The 15522-nt window shown below is 37.0% G+C and overlaps 2 protein-coding genes across 2 annotated transcripts; both read right to left on the reverse strand.

The window, feature by feature from the left end:
* Nucleotides 1–41: 41 nt before the first annotated feature.
* Nucleotides 42–10711, reverse strand: slc7a10b (solute carrier family 7 member 10b). Its single transcript, XM_087798090.1, has 11 exons — nucleotides 10413–10711; nucleotides 8385–8589; nucleotides 7604–7755; nucleotides 5355–5480; nucleotides 4900–5053; nucleotides 4659–4782; nucleotides 3078–3181; nucleotides 2908–3004; nucleotides 2245–2394; nucleotides 1995–2172; nucleotides 42–1645 (listed from the first exon to the last, which is right to left on the reverse strand). The coding sequence occupies exons 1-11, from the start codon at nucleotides 10540–10542 to the stop codon at nucleotides 1515–1517; spliced, it is 1551 nt and encodes a 516-aa protein (XP_087654216.1). The 5' UTR covers nucleotides 10543–10711; the 3' UTR covers nucleotides 42–1514.
* A 2598-nt stretch (nucleotides 10712–13309) lies between these two features.
* faap24 (FA core complex associated protein 24) lies at nucleotides 13310–15246 on the reverse strand. The gene is made up of 4 exons (XM_087797251.1): nucleotides 15049–15246; nucleotides 14310–14452; nucleotides 13770–13925; nucleotides 13310–13609 (listed from the first exon to the last, which is right to left on the reverse strand). Exons 1-4 carry the CDS (start codon nucleotides 15149–15151, stop codon nucleotides 13364–13366), a joined length of 648 nt encoding a protein of 215 aa, XP_087653377.1. The 5' UTR covers nucleotides 15152–15246; the 3' UTR covers nucleotides 13310–13363.
* Nucleotides 15247–15522: the final 276 nt, after the last annotated feature.

Genomic DNA, 15522 nt, shown 5'->3' on the forward strand with positions numbered 1-15522 from the left:
AACTAAATTATTTGCTTGAACTCAGTGATTAATTGTATATATATATATATATATATATATATATATATATATATATACAATATATATCATATGTGTGTGTGTGTTAAATGGAATAAGATCAATTAAAAGAGAAAAAAGCCAGGCGTGTTCCAGTACTGAATAAAAATTCCAGAATCACAAAAGCTATTTATTTATGAACTTTAGGGGGGACTCACATTAACTCTGTTAGTGAGTTACTGTGTTTTTTAATCTGATATAATAATTTTATAAAAGTCATGATTTTACTTTTAGACAGTTTTTGATCAAATGCATACAGTTACCGCTTTTGAAATCCTACCTCCTTTGTAACAGGGCACTAAGAATAATTGCATCACTATAAATAATGGAAACTAATTTGAACTAAGTTTGATTAAAGATTTTTAGTGATATGTGAAAGTAAATTGAATGGATAAAAAAAATTGAACATACTGATATATTTGCCATTCAAGATCAATTTACTTATAGGCCAAAGCAAAGCTCAAAGTCTATCAAATTATTTTACTATTACATATTATTCACACACAACTACCATCTTGGTCTTTAATCTTTTGGCATCATATCATTTCTACAAGTTAAAATAATAAAATAACATACAGATGAAGAGAAAAAATGTCTAGTATAAATTAACTGTTTAATTCATCAACATTGTTTTAGTTTGAAAAAACTCCAAAAAGAGTTGCATATAAACATGACGATAGTCATGTAATTTGACAGATAACCTTAGTTTTTAAACATAGCTAAAGACGGTTTATAATCCATGTCTTTAACAAGAAATCCAATTACATTTACCTGAATGGGTCTTTTAAATCAAATTGTTAGTCTTCCAGGAACAAATTACATTAGGCATGTGTGTAAGATCGTCAAGTTTAACGTTAAATAAAAGTCGTCTTAATAAACAAGGGATCATGTTCTAAAACTTATAGTTTAGTACTCATCTTCTATTTAAAACTTTTTTTGATTTTTTTAATAAGGGTGTCAGCATAATGTGGTTTATGATGAGAAATCGTGCTTCTGAAAAATAAGTGATTTTCTGATTGATGAACATATATTTTGCTTAATATATTATTAAATACACTCTAAATGGCAATATTAACTAGACTTTCTTCAAAAAAGGGAGAGTGCATTATAAGGGAGAGCACATTATAAGTCAAGAATGAGCCAGACATGCCACAGAAAATGCCATTTTCCATTTGTGATTAAATTATGCTTTCAACTTGGTGTAAAAAAAGAAGACCTAAAGGCACAAAACATCTTTAACATTCACAACTCTTCCTTTCTTTCAAAGCACTGTCCCTCATCCATCAAGCTAACTCAAGGTCCATTAAAAAAGAGAAAGAAAAATTAAGTAGTTTTCACAGTACTTGACAACTTTGTAGAAAATGTCCATGCAGGTATCTCGCATATGTCTTGGGCGGACATCACGATTTCCACAGTGTTGAAGTTAAAACCTTCAAATATTTATAAAAAAAAAAGTTTTAAGAGGCAACAGAAAAACTGCTTCGACCCGAAGATCTATCAGTCCGTTCCGGGGGAGGAGCAACCTCAATGGTATCGATCTGAGGGAAAACCACGTAGCACAGCCTTTGACCCACAAAGGTGGCTTTTTCTGCAGAAAGAACACAAGACACAAACCTTAATGAAGTGTAAATAATACTTCAACACACCAACAAAGTTGTTAACTTGAATTTGTCAAAGCCTTATCACAACATTAGTAGAATTAGCCCCAACAAAGTCAAAGAGTGGATTGTCAATTTGAGCGACTTTCACCATGTTTGTTTATAAATATTAAAAAAATTATAATAATATATGAAACCACATTAAGTTATCGACAAAAACATTCAATGGTATTTTTTAATTACATGTGGGGAAAACATATCTCTATCTTGTATCATCTAATTTTAAATGTACTTTATGTGCAATACTTTTTCACATCTAACTGAATGAGAAAAACTAACCAATGAAAGTGTAGATGCACTTTGGTTTGTCTTTCCAATGAACACCCAGAAAGTAGACAGGTACACCAGTGAGCATGATGACCAGCCCGACCCCACAAACCACCGGCTCAGAGTAAAGACTGAAGCCTAATAGCAGAGCCCAGAACATCAGGTAGCACACTGGCACCAGCAGGTTCACCTGCAAGAACAGTTGATGAAAATCTACAGCTGTCAAGGTAAAGGAAAGCTTACACAAAAGTGCAATAAGTACTTTAATCGGTCGGTACAGGTTGGGTTTTTTCCAGCGGTAGAAGAGCAATCCGGCGATGGTGACACCATACGACAGGTAGTTGATGAATGAGACATAGTTAATCAAGTTGTGCGTTTCCCCAATGCAAAGGATGACAACAGTGGCAGCACACTGAAATAATATTCAGATTTAATTAGATACATACACCAGAACACGAAAGATAATACAATGATGGCAGGAATTGTAAAGCCCTTGTTTGGCGGATTTTCTTAAAATATCTTTACCCCCTGCCAAATTGAATAGCGCCCTCAATCGATGTAAAATATATGGGTTGCGGAGCTCAATTATTTTGACCATTATTGATTTTTATTTAATAAACATTTGTTGTTTTGCATCACATTTTAAATCCCAGATCAATTAAAGTTGTCATACTACTGTAATTCTAAAAATGTTCTCAAACTTTTTCAAAGAATTTATTGTTATTTTCATTCCATTGAGAGTGCCCAACAAAAAAGTCCTATAGTATAATATTTCCTTTCTTTTTCCTTGTTTTTAAAGTTTACTGTTTGTCTATAATAAAATAGGACTAATAAGTAATAGTTCTGTTTTCGTCTTTCATAACGATTCACAAAATAATCCTTGAACCAAACATCCCATTCAACCATTTTAGAAACATTTACATACACAGACCAACAGGGCCGGTATTGGCGTGCACTTCTTAAGATGGATCATGGCTAGTAGACTTGGAAGGTGACCCTCACGCGCTCCTGAGAAACATAATCTAAGGAAAGAAGCAGTTCAATAACAAATGTACTTCATGTTGTACTGTTTAATAATAAGTAAATAAAGCTCACCTGGAGGAAGTGAACAGGTAGCCATTAATGCCCCCAAAGGTGGACAAAGCCACAGAGATAGGCATGATGACGGAAAACATTCCCAGGAGCTTTTCTCCGAAGGTCTGGTGGCAGTAAGAAATGATCATTAGGGTCATTTAAGTGGGATGAGGCCCCTTAAAATTCAAGTTCAAATAAAACAGAACATGCATTAATCAATAAACGAAACCAGTCGAGAATTTATTTTATTCAGCGAAAAACCAACTGTATTTCCCTTTGGTTATATTTTCAAGCTTCTGATGTTTAAGAAATATAAATATTAACAATGGGAGATGGGTCTAATTCAGGTAAGCTTATATTGTTTAAGCATGATCTAAAAGAAAGTTACAAAACGTGAAACTTGCCATAAAGCAAGAGCACAGTGTCAGTTTATTGGCAGAATTTACTGAAATTATGAGTTGAAATTCTGGGACAATGCAGAATATATGAGTAAACACTAAAAGTATACAAGTATAATGTATGGTAATTATAATCAGAAATGCAAGTCTTCTACTAACTAAGGGGGCTGATACATTCCTTTGGGAAATAAAACAAGCCCTCTAAAGTTGACAGAAGACAGCTGTCCCTATGAAGTCTGGTTCTGCTCATGGTTTCTGTCTGTTAAAAGAAAGTCTTTCCTCTCCACCATTATTGTAATTGACTTGGACCTGTTTCCGTACATGTATTCAGTTTCATCTACGAAAACATGAAACTATCTGTGGATCAGAATCTACTGACCGCACATGCTTCCAGACCAAAGGAGAGAAACGATCTTCCTCTCCCTCTGTGTTTGATGGATTCTACTGACTCCTTCAAGAAACATAGTAAGACATTCTTATTTGTCCAGGCTTTTCCCTGATTTTCTGAGACTCCTGTGTTCGTCTTATGTGTCTTGGCGCTTTATAAATAAGCACATATTTACTCATTTAACTTTACTTTACTTACTTGCTTCCAACTTTAGATAGTCTTGATTTAATTATGTTATGAATTAACACTTTAAGGACCAACAAATGTCAAACTCCAACTTGCCTGACTGCCTCTCATGTTTCAAATATTGAAGTCTTCGTCTCGAGGTGGATCTTATCATGACGATATTTTAAAGTTATTTCTTTTCAGTTCATCATGACTTGACAATGGGCTTCACTCCCCCTCCAGCCACCTGTATTCATGCCCGCTTTGAGAAAGAATCCTTGGAGGTGGAGACTTACAGGATTGATGATGCGGGGTGACAAACCTCAATGTTTTACCAATCACAGCAGAGTGTGTGTGTTCATGGAAAAAAATATTTCATCTCGTTTATATATTTAAAATTGAATTAAATTGAACAAGGTTTCAACAGCTAGTTGTAGAAAAATTGGGTGGAAAGATTTTCAAAGGAAAAACACTTTTTATCCACTTCACAAATCAGGTTTTTCTTCTGATTTGAACATTTATTACATATTAACGTACCTTTTGCGAAACGCTTTAGCATCTGTTAAATGACATGTCAAATTTTACATGGACCCATCTGCCCAGCTCAACAAGCTTTTACAGTTGATGGCAGCTGCCTATAATGTTACTCACTACAGCAACCGCATTTGAGGAAAGCAGCTCCTCCGGCGACATGGATGAGAAGTAGGCAATGTTTGTGAGCGTATACACAAACGTCACCAATGGGATGGAGATGTAGATGGCTCGAGGGAGATTCCTGAGCCAGGTCACAGACATGCACAATAACGCAAACACAAAACACAACCGTCATGAGTTGAAATTAAAATAAACATGCAGATAATGACAATAAATCAAAGAGGTGAGGAATACTCACCGCCTTGGATCCACCACCTCCTCTGTCACATAGTTAAGGAAGTTCCAGCCGCTAAAAGCGAAGGAGGCCTGAAGGAATGCCAGAGCAATCTGACCGACTGATGGTGTCGACTCCATTGCGAACGCGACCTGAGGAGCAAGAGCCTCGTAGTGCCCTGCAGAGATCAGGAGAGATTATTGGTGTTTAGAGTAGAAATAAAGATTACTAAAGAAATTTTTCTTTTAATTTTTCAACCGGTGTCTATTCAGTACAAAGTTTGGCAAACATCGTTCCAGTGTGTTGTATTTTGACTTATGCTGAACTTGTAACTAAAGTAAAAGCAGATAGATTACAAAGAGCTCTCACACTGAGGAATGCTGTCTTCCTGATATAACAAGTGTCTGAATCTAAAACTGACAATAAACTTCAACTCCATGTCTTCTAATCACATACTCGAGAAGGGGAGAGGCTTTTACCGTTCCAGATCTGAACCAGGCCAACAACGATGATGAGCCCCAGAGCCATCAACTTCCCAACAGTGAAAACATCTTGTATCCTGGTAGCCATCCTGACACTGGAGCAGTTCACCCAGGTGAGCAGAACTGGAAAGCACACATCGAGAGAATAGTCAACGGTATCCATGTTGATTTCACAAAGGTGCTTCTACATTTATATTCAAAGGAAAGTGTGACTTTGAAAACAATTCAGCCCATGTTGGAGCGTGCCTCGAACTTACTTTATTTCAAATATTTTATGAATTATCTTATTCTGAAAAACCCTCAGCATGTAGATAACGAAAGTTATAAGTTAGTTAACTTCAGTCTTAATTTTAATCGAATTAAGGACATCACTTAAAAATATATATATATATTAAATTAAATTAAAATAAAATAAAATAAGTTTTAGATTCTAATTGTGCTCATTGTATTGCTTTTGAAACACGAGTTTGAGCTGTCCATGGTGTACCCACACTTCGAGAGATGCCCTTAGAGCATGATTTAAGACGGCATTAAAGTCTCAATTCAAAGACGGACTAAGAAAGAAAAATAATCCAGTCTGTTGAGGAAATGTTTTTTCTATTCTTCAAAAATACCCTTTAATCATTAAATATTTAGATTTTGATTCAAGATTTGTCTTCAGTGAAGTTTGTTTCAGAATTTATTTTTTCTAGAAAACATTCTTAAACAAACCACTTCACCATACTACGAAAACCCTCAGAATTTAACCTCTTTTAAAATCTTTATCTTCCATCACATTGAGATTATTTCACTACCTCAATCCTTTAATACATAGCATAGGTGCCTTGGCACATTGGCAGCAGCCAGTTGCCATGGATACAGGAATGTGGGAAACAGGGAAGCTATGATTGTTTTACCTCGTCCATCATTGTCAGTAACTTTGCCCCACACTCATGGTGGCCTCGCTCTGAAGCACAAAGACGCGCTGTCAGACCCACAAAACAAACCGTTTCCGTTGCGAAAGACTCCTCGCCACCCTCACCCCCTCACCGTCTCCTTCACCCCAAGGAGGCCGGACACATCTCACGTTTCTCTACGGGCTGCCAAAAACAAGTGTGAATGATGCCGTCAGAGGTGAGGAATCACTCTGACTATGATCTTCACTCAATGATAGGACAAAGAAGTTGCCATGGTAATGGGCAGGTACTTACAGGAGGGGTGCCAAACTACCAGCAACTTGGCATGTCACACCAAACCACCCTTGTCTGACCTCAATTACTTTTCGTCACAATCAATAAAGATATTTTATGGATTTAATGGAAAAGTCTGTTTTTTCATTTTCATGTTTTTTAATTCAAGAATGAACAACTTTTTTTTAAAGGATACGTTTGTCTTTTGTGTGTAGTTAGTAGTGAGATAAAATACAAAAAGTAAATTACTGTTAACTTATTATAACTGTCTCTAGTGAGTGGATCTACCACTTATACTATTTACACAATACACAACATTGGTATTAAAAAGTACAATTTCTTGTCTCCATCTTCCAAAAATACTCAGCGGTTAGAGAATTACCTTTAGTTGTTTAATTATTTAACAAAAGCTTTTAAGACCTTGAAGCCAAATGTTCTCTGCCTGAACTCCATCTTTTCATGTTCTACATATTTTACAACTTTTCTGAGCTGTTCAAGTGAGGTGGGTAAAACAAGTAGAGCAATGTTAGTTTAGTAATTAGTATTGGTCATCATGATTAATATCAATTCATGTTTTTACATTTTTCTGATTGTACTTTAGCAAAACAGAGCTCAAAATTTATCATTTAAGAAACAATAAAATGATTTAAAACATGAATCTTTGTTATTCACCTACACCCAGAGGTTTGGCAGAAAGATATTATGAAAAGTCATAAATAAAATGTATTTCAGTGGATGAAAAGATGTTATCTGTGTTGGGATGAGAAGCTCAGTAATCTGCAAGAGAATCATTTTCTGATCTTGTGTCACTTTGAAGTTTAATGTATGAAAATGTATATTGGATTTTATTTTTTGACAATTTCATTTCATAACAAAAACTCTTTGTGAAGTCTTAAATTAATTGACCCACCTAGTAAAAGGCAAACATGATTATTTAATATATTTTTCTAAGCACTTTATAAACTCAAAATAACTTTAAAATAAGCATAACAGTGGATCGTGGTAACATAAAAGAAGCAAACTACACTGAAAAAGCCCTGGATACAAATGACCAAAAATCGATTATTAAACACTCACAAAGACAAGTGGCAGAAAGCATCCTTGTGGCCATGTAAGGAGGAACACAGTCAGGGAAGACAGGCTGCAGAACATAGCTGGAGAAAGTGAGTGCAATGACGGCAAGAGTTGTTGGGTACATGATGAGCACAGCGCTCCACAACAGCAGAAACCTGGAGACAGAACAGGAAAAGAAATGCAAAAAACTAAAAGAATCAGTCTTTAATTGGTGAACAGTGAACTAAACAGTTTACAGGTTTACAAGTGTTTATTATATGTTTGAATGGAAGGTAATTATTGAATGTTGGTTACAGGCTAATGATTAAAACAAAATCACTTTTGAATAAATAGAGTTTGAAATAAACACACAGATTATAATGCTCAAATGTGGCCAGGGTTAGGCTAGCACAGTCCCAGTTACATAAGGGACAGTTTTCCCTGAAGTTGTAATAGTTGTGTGAACTGCAAAGAGTGTGTTGTTTATTGTAGGAACAGGCAGAAGAAAACGAATGAGTGAAGGATTGAAAGTACCAATTTTGTTCAGTGTGTTGATTTTAAGGAACACATTTCACCCAGATTACCCAAAAGGTAGCATAAAATTAAAGTTAAACTATGGAGTCATGAATAAACTTGTAGTTAGTTGTCATGCTATATATATATATATATATAGTATGACAACTATACAACTATTCATGATCGCAATAAATAAAATATTGTTATATATATATATATATATATGTATATATGTGTGTGTGTGTGTGTAATTAATATTTAATTAATGTACCTCTTATAATACACTTACCCCATCAGTCCCCCAAAGATTTCTGTCACATATGAGTAGTCCCCTCCAGACTTTGGGATGGTTACGCCAAGTTCAGCATAACAGAGGGAGCCTAATGCAGCAATGCAGCCGCCCAGAACCCAGACCACCAAAGCCAAACCCACGGATCCTGAGTGCTCAAGGACACCTTTAGGCGAAATAAAGATACCAGAGCCAATGATGTTTCCTAAAGAGACAATAGCAGAGAGTTAAAAAAAAACATTCACAAATTTGAATTACATTTCAGTATCAGAAAATAAGTAAAATATATATTTCATAACAATGTAGTCAGCCTTTGGATCTTTCCCCATCTAATAGCCACAGATGTTTATTTCTTAAAATAATCATGAGCGAACATAGGAGTCGCTGTATGAGAAATGTTCGACGAGCTATTCACACCGTAAACTTCCACCAGGACATCATCAATCCGCCGAGTTCCATGTGAGTCAACACAGAGAGCGTTTAACATCAGCAGACTCAATAAGTGGGTGAATTAGTGGGTCCATCTGTCTGAGCCCAGAGTACAGCACCAGCACATCCACACATTCAGAAGCCTGCGCTGCTAGTCTCACAGCAGGAGGCAGCCAAGTGGCACAGACGGAAGACACAATTATGTAACAGCACATAAATAACCCACCGTGGGCTGCTCGAGGAGGAGAGCTCCCAGTTCTCCCAGTGAACACAGAGATGCAGGTCAGATCAAATAAAACTCATGCAGAAATAATTATAGGGCAGCCGTTGTCGCAAAAGTTATCGCAATGAGACTTGTTCCTTCATTTGTAATCCTATGCACAATTGTTGGGCTTAATTTATTACCTAAATATTACTTTAATAAATATTGCCTGTAAAATCAGTCAGTTTTATTAAGTCAGGGTTTTTTTGTTACAGTACAACATTTGTTGAATTTATCTTGAGAACATTTTAAGTTAAAAATTTCTTTTTTTCCTACACTTTTACTCTTTGTGAAAAGAACAAATATATAAATTAGAATAGATGAGAGTATGAGTCAGTGTTGTAGGGTGAAATCTGTTGATGGATTTGAACTGTACATTTCGAACTGTAACTAAAAAACTAAATACAGTATAGAGTTTTATTTTATTACCAGAAGCAAGACTACACCCACCCTGCACGTTAACTTTTTTGTTCTTTCTGGGATGAGGCTGCGGAGCATTGAGAGTAGAACCATGAATAATCAACTTTGTTATTATTTGGATTAATTTTATTAAGTGGTATTAGTAGTATTATTGGTCACGTATTAGTATTATTGTCTCGCTGGGGCTCTTTAACCAATTTTGGTCTATTCCCAGTAAATGGGATGACAATAAAACATTTTGTAGTTTGTAGTTAATGTAGTTACTCTCACACATTTTTCTTCAGATTGTCTTTTTACACCAACTTGTTCTCTGATAACTGCGTCTGTCCTTCTCCAAATGCACAACTCATTCAGCACAAAATGTTGGCGCCTACAGATCACGGACACAGTGTAGTTCTTAGTTAATTTCCATCAACAATGCCCACTCTATGTAATGAAAAGAATGTTATTTTTATTATTATTAATGATGTAAAAGTCTAGACTTCAATTTAAAGGTGACATTCTGTCACTTCACATGACATAAATAGTATAACATAAATATACACAATATATAAATATAGGAAATATTTTTAAATACATCTCGTTAAAACAGCATATTGATGAAAGATCTCGTGTTAAATGTATTTGATATGGATAAAATGAACTGCGATGTGACAACGACGGAGCGTGCAGCGCCCCCTATAGTTCTTAGAGGTCATTATTTTCTTCTTAATTCAAACGGCTACTTAAGCGGAGCACGAATATATACATAGAAAGGTTTTAAGAACTGGACTTCAAGCAATATTTGATTTGTGACTTTGATCATCATCTAATGTTGGTCAATTCGAACACTTTTGGGGTGACATGTCGTTCAGTTGGGACAGTTCAACTGGACCAGAGAAGTTCTGAGCTCGTCAGAAGCACAGTTGTGTTCTCACCTATGATGATGGTGCAGGCGCTCAAGAGCCCGATCTCCTTCTTCAGAGTCACTCTATCGCTCACCATCTTCTTCTTCTTCTCTTCCGGCGCGGAGCCTTTCGGCCGCATGCAGCCATTCTGTCTCTCCATAGTCTGCCTGGCCCGGGTCCGGTCCGTCCAGTCCTCCCAGTCCTCCCAGTGCTCCTGTCCTCTCCTCACTCCGTATTCATGCGGACTGAATGGGCTGCGCTTGCGCAACAACCTGCGGCTGCTCAGGGTAGAATGTTAAATACCCAGGATCTTCCATGAGGCGTTTACGGACCCCCGAGGAGGTACGGAACGGATCTCCATCCCCTCATATAGCATAGTACTCGCTTCAGGAAAATTGGTACTAGGAAACTAACTTAATATTTAATATTTAATTATAATGCCAAAGTTGTTTAAAATGGTATATATTGTTTGTCAGGGTCATGGGTGGCCAAAGATGATCGATTCAACGCAGAATAAAGTCAGAAACAATCGTACACTGAAAATGGTTTCACACCAGTAGTATGCACTCAATTACCGGCAATAAACGACATCTGAAATATCTAAAACATTGTTATACAATGTATTGGGACATTTAACTTCTATAGGTTTGCAATTCTGGTCGTACCAAACGCATCACACAAGTCCTTGTTTGTTTGTGCTTCCACATACCTGTAAGTAGTTTTGGGATGCTTGGTTTAAAAATCGAATCAGTTGGATTAATATTTAACTTGACATTACAAGAACTCAAGAAAGTATTTGGTATTCTACAAAAATACTTAAAATTACATTACATAGTTTACTTACAAGAAAAGGAAACCTTTGGAATTAAGTGGAACTTAAATCTAAACCAAACAACATGAACTAAATGTATGTCATTAAATGTGCTCTCATGAAGCAATATCTATAACATTGTTGAAATGCAATGTTGCTCAAGTTGTATAAGAGCCACCTGGTTAAAGCTGGGAGAAAACATATACACAGAGGAATCACAGTATGTAGAGACAACAAGCCAGTATGCAATGCAGCATCAGTATATATCAAAACATACATTGAGGAGATGAGTTTAAAACTTCATCCAGAATCCATATCATAGTATGTGGATAGAGCATGGACTGAAAAAAAAAGTCTCCATCGTAAGTACGGAATTGAATTGCATGTACTATGCGTAGACACACACGCAAGTAATATTGAATGAGTGCTTCCAGTAAACTGCATCTTTTTCCCCTGATATGATAGATTTTAGTCGAGGTTACATCCCTAATCAAATTTTCCAGATGAAAGTGACGCTACCTAGACGGGATAAGAAATCCTATGTAAGGTAAGGTAAGGTAAAACTTTATTGATCTCTCAGGAGGTCTCCTTCGGGAAATTGTTTTTTACCAATAGCCAGCAATTTTTCATAAACAATAAAAAATAATACATAAAAAATAAAATAAGAAGAAGAACATAAAGAGGAAGAACAAGATGACACAATCTAAGTCTAAAGACAAAGACAAAGAACATAGGTCAAGGAAAGAAAAACAACAAAGACAAAGGATACAAAGACTAACATAGAACATCCAGATACTCTTACTCCACTCCTGCCCCCGAACTCAGAATTGTACAATTTAATAGCCCGAGGGATGAATGAGTCCCTGAGTCTATTTGTTTTGCACCTGGGTAGGAGCATTCGTGCACTCATTCTGCTTCTCTGCTCACTGATGACAGTGTTCAGAGGATGACTGTCATCATCCATGATGGACAGTAGTTTGTTCAATGATCTCCTCTCAGCAACTGTCACCAGTGAGTCCAGCTTCATTCCAACCACAGAGCCAGCCCTCCTGATCAACCTGTTGACACTCCTCTTGGACACATTTCCACCCCAACACACCACAGCATAGAACATGACACTGGCCACCACAGACTGGTAGAACATGCAGAGGAGCTTCTTGCAGATGTTAAATGATCGAAGCCTCCTCAGAAAGTACAGTCTACTCTGAACCTTCTTATATACATGGTCTGTGTTGCAGGACCAGTCCAGTTTACTGTCCATCCACACACCGAGGTACCTATAGTTGTCCACTATCTCCACCTCGTCACCTCTGATGGACACTGGACGTGGCTTTGTCCTGGACCTCCCGAAGTCCAAGACCAGCTCCTTGGTCTTTGAGGTGTTCAGCTGCAAGTGGTTCCTCTCACTCCAGTCCACAAAGTCACATATCAGACTCCTGTACTCGTCTTCGCTGTTGTCCCTGATGCATCCAACAATGGCAGTGTCGTCAGCATACTTCTGGACGAGACTCAGCTCTGAGTTGTAGCAGAAGTCCGAAGTGTAGATGGTGAAGAGGAGAGGGGCCAGTACTGTCCCCTGAGGTGCTCCTGTACTGCACACCACAGTGTCAGACTTGATGAACTTCAGCCTGACATACTGTGGTCGAACAGTAAGATAGTCCGTAATCCAGGAGACCAGACCAGGGTCCACATGCATCTTAGTCAGTTTGTCCTGCAGCAGAGTGGGTTGGATAGTGTTGAAGGCACTAGAAAAGTCCAGGAACAGGATTCTCACTGAACCGCTTCCTTTATCCAAGTGGGAGTAGGTCCGATGCAGGAGGTGAAGGATGGCATCTTCCACACCAACTGCTGGCTGGTAGGCAAACTGCAGGGGGTCTTGCGCGTGCTGGACTTGTGGCCTGAGATGTTTGAGGACCTGTTATACAAAAAGCAGATTAAAAAAAAACAAAATGTGAAGAAAAAAGCTCGTACAGGGTTTTCAAATCTGAAGGTGTATATCTGAGGATCTGGGACTGTGGGAGATCAAATTAAGCAGATCATTTAAACTATTAAATCAAGATGTATTGTGCTGTGAACACAGAATATTTGACAATCAATTTACACACACACACACACACGGATGCATATTTTTTATTTTACAAAAAAACAAGTTAAGAAATAAACAAGTGCCTCAAGTGTCCAGGGATGTGTTAAAAAAGCTCTGAATCTGCAGAGCTGTTGCATGACCCACGATTGTCTCAAGCTCAGTGACTGACGCATCACACAAAATCTGGATGCTGCAGAAGTGCTGCAGGAGTGCAAGAGCTTTACCCTGACCAACCCCAGGGATCTGCTGCACCACTTCCAGAACCATTGGTTCCAGCAACCGAGATGTGCTCTTCCTCCTAAATGGGTTCTCCCTGCCATCACTGTGAACCTGCATTAGAAACAAACAAAAAATATATATATATTAACAAACTAAATATGTTTCATAACCAAATCTAAATGACTATTTACACAATTAGGTACAGGGAATGAACCACTCATTAACACCATTATCATTCAAATATTTGAGATAAGAATTAATATGTTTTTACCATCTGAGCAATGAGTTGTACTGCCTCTGTTTGGCCACTTACTGGCAAAAGAGTTAAACCAAGGTCAAATACTACAAATTTCTGAACAGAGGCAAAGTACTGTTCACTGAGTATTGTCTTTTCCACCAGCACCATCTCCTGGAAGTTGCTGCAAGCCTAGGAAATATAAGTGTCAGTGATGGAGGAAACAAACAAACTGTGTCCTTTTTGGGGCCCAATCGTGCTATTCCAACTTAACTGACTTATCTGAAATGTTTAACTCATAAATTATGTGCATATATGATAAAGGGAATGTTTTATTTATTTTACATCCCAGCCTAGAAGACTACAGATCTTTTTATTTCTCTGTAAAATGAAGTAGAAATCAAGATCTAGATCCCCTCAAAAAACGTGTACTTTCATCTCTGCAAAAGAGAGTATTTTTTTTAAATGTAAATAGTTTGAAATTTATGATTTATTTTAGAGGAATACACTTGCTCAAGTACTCTGCTGGGCTCCTGAAATGAGCAGGATAGGGCCCATAAAAGAAGTTTTACTCACATTTCTATAACGGACCAGTTTCCTTTTGTAGGTGCTTCCTGTGATGATGTCCCATTCTGACACATAGAAAATGCAACTTTTGTTGGGTAGGAGGAAGTCTGCTGCGCCAAACTCATTTTCAAAGAGGATTTTTACACCGACACCTGCAAACATCATCAAACTAAATTATGTATTCAATATTTTCTTATTTAGGGAAAAAGCAAAGAAAGCCGGAGACGTTTGGATAGTAAGTAAAAGAAAAACCTGTTAAAATAAGAAGAGTAGGACAATTGGCGAGTTTCATGGCTGCAGTAAAGGATGATATGTGTAAGTAAGTAAGTAATGGTTATTTTAAGGACATATTTGGCTTTAGAGGATGTGAGGCCTAGGTACAAGTGATTTAACTAGAATAACAACAAACTACATTTTCTTCAGAGCTTCATTTGTTCAAATGACAATAGTCCTCTTTATTAAGCAAGTAAGTAAGTAAGTAAAGGCTGCACTATTGGCAATTCTTTTGGCACAAATAACTGATCATTTCCCAATCAGATAGGTGGTATAAAGATACTGGCCAGCTTTGAACACACACAAATTATTAAAAATAAATAAATAAAATGGAAAAACAAATAGAGGAGGAAGGTTGTGACAGTTACAAGCCCACAATGAACAGATATTAAAAACAATGGGCCATTTTTATTTAAACTTTGGACATCTTTAAACATGAAGATTGTTTTTGAGACGAAAGGCGTTCAGGAGTTACCTCTTAAACCTTGGATAAGAGAAGAGTCTTTCCATTTCTCGCAGGCAAAAACATGTCCGCACGGTGGAGCCGCGTTCAGTAGGGAGTTGGCTTTATTGTCCATGTAGGCAAATATTTACAAGGTTGTTGTCTGTCCACAGAATATCCCTTTTATACACATATTAATACTTTCACAGATCGTGGAAGTCAGTTCTCAATCTTCGCTACGAAACTTCTTCGTGCAAGAAACAAACAAAAAAGAAGCTTGCAAAGTTTTGCCGCCCTCTAGAGGACGGAGGAACAAACGTCATACAGTACCTTAATTGTGTTAAACTTGATATATCCGAATATTTTCACTTTGATCTTCAATGTAATTCATCATATAATTATTTACTAAAACTGAATGTTTCTTTCATTTTTCATTTAAATTACCGCTCAAAAATAAATGTGCGACAAAATAGGAGTTCCGAGCCGGAACATTGACGAAGTGCACAC

The sequence above is a fragment of the Callionymus lyra genome, chromosome 8 (assembly GCF_982586985.1).
Source record: "Callionymus lyra chromosome 8, fCalLyr1.hap1.1, whole genome shotgun sequence".
NCBI lineage: Eukaryota > Metazoa > Chordata > Actinopteri > Syngnathiformes > Callionymidae > Callionymus > Callionymus lyra.